Source organism: Brassica oleracea, chromosome C2 (assembly GCF_000695525.1).
Source record: "Brassica oleracea var. oleracea cultivar TO1000 chromosome C2, BOL, whole genome shotgun sequence".
NCBI classification, from domain to species: Eukaryota; Viridiplantae; Streptophyta; class Magnoliopsida; order Brassicales; family Brassicaceae; genus Brassica; species Brassica oleracea.
Genome location: NC_027749.1, coordinates 46,599,459 through 46,608,564, shown reverse-complemented (window position 1 = coordinate 46,608,564; position 9,106 = coordinate 46,599,459). Strand labels below are relative to the sequence as shown.

Sequence of the window (9,106 nt, the reverse complement as noted above, 5' to 3'; positions counted from 1 at the left end):
ACTTGAATTACCTGAATATTTTTATTTGGTTGATAAATAATTTAGTTAACCAAAAGTATAAATTATGTATATAATTATTTATTTAAAATATATATATAACTATGTTTAATATAACACATAGTATCAAAACTATTTTCAAAATAATATTATGTTTTAATATAAGTAAATTTTGTTCTAAAACACAATTCTACTGCTAACCTATTTTAAAGTATCGATATAGTGTTAATACATAACTATGTGTTTTCAAAGTTTTTAGAAGTTATCACTAACCGATTTATAATTAGTTAGACTAAATATTTAACAGAACCAAAGATAAATAGCAATTTTCTGAAAATATAGCAGATGGAAAGATTGAACCGGTTTTATGTAGACCATAATCATATATATGGATTCGTATAAGAACTAGTTTGGTATTAAATAATACAACCAATTTGGAATATTAAGTTGTGACAAACATCCTTTAGTTTGTGAAAGATAATGCTGAAGTGTTCATATATATAACATGGTTAATGAGATCAGTTTAGTTAATAAGGTTGGTCTAAAATAATGGTTGATCTCTGTAAAAATTTTTTTTACAATGGATATTGTATTATGTTTATAGTCTCCAAAGATATTTACTATTAAATAAATCACAAGTAACCATTATAAATATAGGGTGGACATTATTTAATAATAACACAAAATAATTATGATGGAATAATGTGTATATAGTAAATGTATATGTAGAGAATTAGGTTAGTATCATTTTTTATGACTAATTTATCTTTAGTGAAGAATAATGAAGTAAGTTAGTAGTATGAGAAATAATAGAAATTCTAGTTAAATGAAATGGTCCAACTATGACTTGTTTTAAGTAGATTTTTAGGACTCCTTCCCTTTTAATAGTATTGATTTCTTTAGCACAAATTTGAAAAATAGAAAAAAACAACTTGTTGATCAAAAGAAAAAAAAAACAGGCTTAAATAAATAATTACATCAAACGTAAAGCCTAATAAACCTTTAAACGGAATTGGAAACGTCTCACATCCAAAACTTTCGTCATCTTCCCTAGCAACTTATAAAAAATCACACATATTTTTTTCTCTTAATTTCCATTAGTAACTTGTAAGTTTATATTTATATTTATAATTGGAGAAAATTACAAACAAAATTATAATGAAAATATTTCGTGATATACAAGATCGTACAATGATTTTGTAGAACATTGTTATATTTTATAAAAAAAAAAATTAATATTCAGAATTTTAGCTATGCATTAACACCGATTAAAAAAAATCATGGGTCCACCACTGGGAATATATGTTTCCAGCCAAGGCCGATATATGTTGTTGTGTGGCACTGTGCAACTGTTTTAAAAAGGGACGAGCTTATTTGGATCATTTTTCATAATGAACCTCTGTGTTTTCTACAGACGAAAATGACGGGTTATTGAAAAGAAACAAGGGTTGCGCGCAAGTGGAACCATTATGAGTCATCTTCAAGTGTATTCGAGCATATTGGTGATCTTCGCAATATTTTGTCTACATGTCTTGCATTGTGGAGTTTGTATGCTGAGAAAAGAAGCTTTTCCTAGTCAAGGGCTTGGTTTCAGTTATACATCCATAACCTTGAGTTACGTTACTTGTGCATCAAGCAACTACTCGGGGGAGTCCTTTAGTTGTGTTTCAATGTTCATTGTCACGCCCCTGTTTTTCTACTACCATCGTCAATTGGTTTGTCTGCGTAAAATTTAGTACATTATTTTGAAAGGGAGAGAGTATAACATAAACCAATACTATACAAATAGCCTAATTATAAATAGGCAAGGTACAGCTACATCGCATTATGCTTAAAATCTTTTCATGTTAATCAAATGTCCATTCTCATCTAAGGACAGTCTTAAAAAGTAAGAATTTACTTATATGATAAAAGAAATAACTTCTGTGGGGTGTTGTTGCCCATCTTAAATGTTTGCCAAGAGTATTGCTGTTATTAGTTTTGTGAGCATCTCGTCTTGTTGATACAGAAAGCATAAACTTATTAAACAATAAACACAATACTTAAAAAGAAAGTTTTATTTCATCAAAAAAAAAAGTTTTATATTCAAACAAAACTTAAAAACAATACTTAAAAAGAAAGTTTATTGTTAAATAAACGTTGGAGGAAGGATAGGGAGAAAGTGTGCAACGGCGGTGGGGAGCGTGCGGCTTAACAAGAGAATCTGACGTTTTCCGACCAAACTCGTACCGTACATATCAAGAAAACGTCAGCTTCTGTACTGGCTTTATTTTCGCGGAATAAATCACATATATCTTTTTTTTTTTGAAACACAAATCACATATATCTATTTTCAGGAAATAAAGGCAGTATGATTTTGCGTTCCAGTGCGGCAACCTATCTTGTCGTTTTCTTCCACGTCACCAACGTCTATCTATCTTTTTTGACAGCCGCCCATTTACATCACGTTTCTTAAACTCGAACATTTAATATCTCAACTATATTTCTCATAAATTTCCGATAGTATCTCTCGCAACAAATATAGAAAAACCTCTATAAACTAATACTCGATAAATTATTAATTTCTATAAATTAATAAATTTCTTCGGTCACAACTTGGACCGATGTAAAATATGACACCAATCAATAAAATAATAAAATAATAATATTTTTTAAATTCACATGTAAATATATAGTCTCATTAAAATCATAAATTAATAATATATCTCTATATATATTTTATATAAGTACAAACTAAACATTATATTATATTGTTGGTTTTATATTCACAATGAAAATACTTTTATTTTTCTTAATATTTTAGTATATTTTAATAATATTTAGTAAAATTATATCGAAAACCACATAACAATTCTATAAAGCATAACAATATACACCAAATAAGATAATAAAATAATATGAAAGTCAATTTTCTAAAATTTAAATAATTTGTATATGGTAAAATCAAGTATTTTTTATTTTTATAATAAAAAATAAAAAAATAGAAAAATCTAAAAAATGAAATTTTTGTAAATTAATATCTCTATAAATTAATAAAATTTTAAAGTCTCTCTATTATTAATTTATAGAGGTTCTACTATATACTGAACAATAAGTACACTGAAATCTCTATATATTAATAATGTTGGGACTACACCAAAACTATAATTTTTTTTATTAATTTATAGAGATATTAATTTATCTATATACTAACTGAACCAAAAACTCAATTTGGAACTATAAAATTATATTATTTTATAAAGATTTTTAGTGTATATTAATTTTTTTTTACAGCAAAAAGATTACAGACTCATATAGACCCTGTAAACCAAGATGGTAACTCTGAATTCATGTGTATGACGAAAGACGGTTGTTGCCGAGCACTACGTGCCAAACTATCTGCCCTTGTATTCTCCGTCCTAGGTACATGAACAATATCTGAGTTGACGAAACTTCTTCTCAGCAGCTTAATATCTTTCAGGTAGCTTCAAATGCTGGTCATGGATGCTTTTCTACCTCTGGTTAGTGAGTTCTGGTCTACTACCCCGAGACTATTTCATTCGACTTCTGCTTTGTTCAGGTTTTCCAAAAAGCTAAAGAATCTTAAGCCACTCATTAGGGAGTTGGGTAAGATGAAGCTGGGAAATCTAACAAAGAAAGCTAAAGAAGCTCATGAAGTCTTGTGTGAGAAACAAAAGAACACCTTATCAATCCCGAGTGAAGTCTCTATTCAAGAGGAAGCGGTGGCTTATGAGAGGTGGATTTATGTTGCTAGTTTGGAAGAGGATTTCTTAAAGCAACGCGCGAAACTCCATTGGTTGGATGTGGGGGATCAGAATAATAAAACATTCCACAATGCCATCAAATCAAGACAGGCGCAAAACACTATAAGAGAGATAAGGTGTCAGAATGGCTCTACTGTCACCCAGCAACAGGATATTAAGGAGGAAGCAGTCAGATTCTTTTCTGAGTTTCTCAATCAGATTCCTGAGGATTATTCTGGTGCTACTATGGAAGAGCTGAGAGAGTTAATAGGATTTCAGTGCTCTGTGGAGGAGTGTAATCTGTTGGAAGAGGAAGTCACGGGGGAGGAAATAACTAAAGTTCTATTTGCTATGCCAGCTAATAAGTCACCTGGTCCTGATGGATATCCAAGTGAATTATTCAAGACAGCCTGGTCTATTATATCCCAGGACTTCATTATATCTGTTCAATCAGTATTCAGGTATGGGTTTCTACCTAAGGGGGTGAACTCAACTATTCTGGCTTTGGTTCCTAAAAAATCTGACTCATTAGAGATGAGAGATTTCAGACCAATAGCATGTTGCAATGTGATCTACAAGGTGGTTTCGAAGATCATAGCAAATAGACTGAAGAGGATTCTTCCGCGTATAATCTCTGCAAATCAGTCTGCTTTTATTAAAGGGAGACTATTGTTGGAGAATGTATTGCTGGCTTCAGAGTTGGTTAAGGATTATCATAAGGATGGAGTCTCGCCTAGATGTGTGATGAAGATCGATATTTCGAAGGCGTTTGATTCGGTTCAGTGGAATTTTGTTCTTCAGAGTCTTGAGGCTATGGGTTTTCCAATGAGATTCATTCATTGGATCAAACTCTGCATAACTAACCCTTCTTTCTCTGTTCAAGTGAATGGTGAGCTTGCAGGGTACTTCCAAAGTAGGAGAGGGTTGAGACAGGGTTGTTCTCTCTCGCCGTACCTCTTTGTATTGTGCATGAATATATTGTCTCTCAAGATAGACCAGGCGGTGAGTATGAAGAAATTCAAGCTGCATCCTAGGTGCAAAGCTCTATCTCTCACTCATTTATGCTTTGCGGATGATTTGATGGTTTTTGTGGAGGGTACGAAAGAATCCATTGAGGGTGCTCTGTATGTTTTTGGGGAGTTTGCAAAGTGGTCGGGGTTGAAAATTAGTATTGAGAAATCTACAGTTTATATGGCTGGAGTTGATGATGAGGAAAAAAGAAGAATTTTGGTTAATTTTCCATTTGCAGAGGGTACATTACCTGTCAGGTATTTGGGTCTACCGTTAATGACCCAGGCTATGAGAAGGCCAGATTATCTTCCTTTGATTGAGAGAGTGAGAAGTAGAGTTGGAACCTGGACATGTCGTCATTTATCTTACGCTGGCCGACTCCAGTTGATCAAATCTGTGCTGGTTAGTATGATTAATTTTTGGGCATCGGTGTTTAGACTCCCAAGCAAGTGTGTTAAAGAGTTGAAGCAGATCTGTGCCTCGTTTCTATGGTCAGGTCCAGTGTTAAAGTCCTCGGGTGCTAAGGTATCATGGAATGAGATTTGTAAGCTAAAGAGTGAGGGAGGTCTGGGTTTGCGCTCTCTGAAAGAGGTTAATATTGTCTACGGATTGAAGCTTATATGGAGAATGCTTTCTGGTGATTCCCTGTGGGGGAGTTGGGTAAAAACAAATTTACTAAAGGAAAAGAGTTTCTGGGAAGTAAAAGCTAATATGCAAGTTGGATCTTGGATGTGGAGGAAGATGCTTAAGCTCAGGCCTCTAGCAAAGTCCTTCTATAAGGTTTAGATTGGGAATGGCCGTCACATTTCCTTTTGGTATGATAACTGGTCCTTAAAGGGTGGGCTAATGGATTTGTTGGGTGATAGGGGTATCATTGATATGGGTATCAGGAAGGATGCTACTCTTGCTGAAGCTGCTCTAAATATGAGAAGGAGACGTAACCATCGTTCTGGTATTTCAAAGGAAGTTGAAGCTGAGTTGGATTCTGCTAGGGTTTGCATTCAGAGAGAAGTGGATGATGTTAGTCTCTGGAAAGGAAGCTCTGGGCATAAAGAAACGTTCTCAACAAACGATACTTGGCGAATGATAAGAGGGTCCAATGAGCAATTCAATTGGGCGCGGGGGGTTTGGTTCTCTATGGCTACTCCGAAGTTTGCATTTGTATCTTGGTTAGCTATGCTGGACAGGCTCTCTACTATGGACAGGATATCAAAGTGGTGCAGGGGAGCTGATACTATCTGTGTGTTATGTAAGGCTGCTGCAGAAACCCGTAATCATTTATTCTTTGAATGTGAATTTTCATCGCAGTTGTGGAGTCATCTCAGCAGTGGAATTCTAATGAATTCTTATACTAACGTCTGGCCTTCACTTGTGCTGATGATTTCAAACAGTAGAGGTGATAAGAAGAGGTTATTTTGTATTAGATATGCATTTCAAGCTGCAGTCTATGCAATTTGGAGAGAAAGAAATAGGATCAGACATGGAGAAAAACCAATGCCGCTGTCTATGATTAAGAAGCTCACAGATAAGGGTGTTAGAAACAGGCTCAGCCTGATGAGAAGGAATGGAGGAAGGGGTATGGTGGGAGCTCTTCAATTTTGGTTCCAAACAAGAGTATAGGAATTATATGAGTTAAGGTTGCTGGAAATTTGTATTAACCAGGTCCACACTTAGTTGTAACAAGGCTTTTTGATTGAATAAAAATTTAACATTCTTTCAAAAAAAAAAAATGCTGGTCATTCCTTTGGTTCTGAAACCATCTTCACCAATTGAAAATAATCCGTTGTAAACGTAACCTGAAACCGTCTTAAGTTTCTCATGCATTCCATTGCCCAAATTAATGTCTCCATCTCTGCATGAAGCGGTAAAAGACATGCCCTTACATTCCTTGCTCCTAGTAAACCATCAAACCTGGTATTGTACTGAGCCAACATTGCCCTGAAAATAGATTGTTATCTTTCCAAGAACCATCTGTGAAACACCATCTTCCTATGGTTCATACGTTAGGCCTAACATGTACTTCATGTGCACACCTGTTGTTACTAACATGTGCCTCAGCCCAAAGTGTTGATTCGACTTCTGCTAATCGAAGTGTTTCCCTCGGATCAATATCAAGATTACTGAAAACTTTATTGTTCCGACTTTTCCAAATGTACCATAGTATTCATGCAAACTGATGATCCTTCATCTTTGGATTAATTCTCCAAAATAGATAGTCCATATTAGCAAAGCCAATAGAAAAAAAAAAATTTATTGTTATTGTTTAATTTATAGAGTATTAATAGAGGTTATACTGTATTTGGTTTTTTTTTTTTGGCAACTACTGTATTTAGTTTTAGATTCAGTTTACTCAGTTAAACTAGATTGTAACTTGTTTGATTTACTCAGTTAAAACAAGGTTAACATTAGTCTTGCCAAGAACATGATTACATACATGGATTAGGTATGTTGTGTGTTTGCCTATTAATATTTTTTTCCCTTTTTAATGACAATTTGCTTCTTTCTATACAGTTTCGTAGACAATTTGATTAGTTTTTCCACCCGGAAAACCGGTTATGTAAAGTAGATATTATAGAAAGTTTGTGGAGGTGGTTTGTCTTCTGCTATTCTAAAGTCGGACTAAACATAAAAAACTGTCCTTACCCGAACCTAACCGTTATCGTCTTTTTTTTTTAATTTAATTTAAATTCAACTCAAAATGTGCGAATATTATCATAGCTTTGCTAGTTGGGTTTCGAGATTTTGTCTCTTTAACGACCCACTTTCACCACTCTCTTTTTATGCGCGTACAGCAACAAGCCTAGCAAATTGACTTTGATTGATCCCCACGCTCCTCTATACCTTTTTTTTCCACTGAAAATATATTATTAGCTCGAACCCAGTTCACAAGAAAACATACGGCCCAAAAAACCGAGCCAAACTAAAACAACAAAACAACAAGAGGCATAAAAGCCCAAGATCAAAAGAGCCCAATAGAGTCGATGACTCGATCTACAACACGCAACACGTGTTGAACACGGAGCGAACGAGAAACACGTGTTGACCAAACCATCGACACCACGACTGGAGAGTCATCGCCGGAACAACTCGCCGCCGATCCACCGGACACACCGGAAACAGGACGTCGAAGAGAAGAAGCCGTCGAGATGACTCTGGCAATAACCAAGCCACAACTCCAAGTCTTTTGTCGCAGTAATACCATAAGTCGGTGAGCATCAATCGACCCTAGTCGAGAGCAAACCATAGCATTCGAAACACCAAAAACGCCAAAAGATCGAGTCAAGAGTTCTTGCTTCACAAATAAAGATTTCAATCAAAATCAACCGCTTCCAACCAATCGATTTTCCTGCATGTAGCTACAGACACCTTTAATGATTGAAGAAAGCCCGAAGATGCATCAGCCTTAACCAAGGAAGGAAAAAGCAATCTTTGGAGAACCGCTTGCGTGGAAGAAGCGTTGCCCAGACTAAACCGGTTTCCGGTTAAACTATTTCCTTAGAACTGCTGTATAAATAGTTTTGTCCTCGAACTTCATGTGTTAAACATCTCTCTCAATCAACAATTACAGAGAGAAAATCACTATAAATTCCGAAATAAATCTTTATTTTAGAAAAAAAAAATCAATGGCGGATCGGATTAAAGGTCCATGGAGTCCTGAAGAAGACGAGCAGCTTCGCAGGCTCGTGGTTAAATACGGTCCAAGAAACTGGACGGTGATTAGCAAATATATTCCCGGTAGATCAGGAAAATCATGTCGGTTACGGTGGTGCAACCAGCTTTCGCCGCAGGTCGACCGCACGAGCAGTTCGGTAACAAATGGGTGACGATTGCTCGTCTTCTCAATGGTCGTACGGCTCCGTAAAGAATCACTGGAACTCGACGCTCAAGAGGAAATGCGGTGGTTTTGACCGCCGAAGAGATCGGTGAGCGACGGCGGCCCACCTGTTGCTAATGGGCTTTACATGAGCCCAGGAAGCCCAACTGGATCTGGTGTCAGCGATTCGAGTACAATACCGGTTTTGCCCTCTGTTGGGCTTTTCAGGCCCGTTCCACGCGCGGGTGGTCCGCTTCTAGGGCTGTCAATTGGTTGGGTGTCCATGGGTCTGACCCAGTCCAGACTGTGTTGGGTGGGTGTTGGGTGAACCCATAACTTAATGGTCCAGTTGGGCTACAAAACCGAATTTGCCACTGGGTTAACCCAATACATTAAAAAATTAGGTTTTTTAATTTTGGGGAAAATCAGATTTTTCCATTTTACGATTCCCTGATGAAAAATCTTCTTCTCGCGATGAAAGATCCTTGAGGCTTCTCTTCATCTCGATTCGTCTTCTCCAACCATGATTTCTCTGGTTTAT

The 9,106-nt window shown here is 35.8% G+C and overlaps 1 protein-coding gene across 1 annotated transcript; it reads left to right on the top strand.

Annotated features, from left to right (window-relative positions):
* Positions 1-8,374: 8,374 nt before the first annotated feature.
* LOC106324416 (transcription factor MYB44-like) lies at positions 8,375-8,893 on the top strand. Its single transcript, XM_013762387.1, has 2 exons — positions 8,375-8,560; positions 8,669-8,893. Exons 1-2 carry the CDS (start codon positions 8,375-8,377, stop codon positions 8,891-8,893), a joined length of 411 nt encoding a protein of 136 aa, XP_013617841.1.
* The last annotated feature ends 213 nt before the right edge of the window (positions 8,894-9,106 follow it).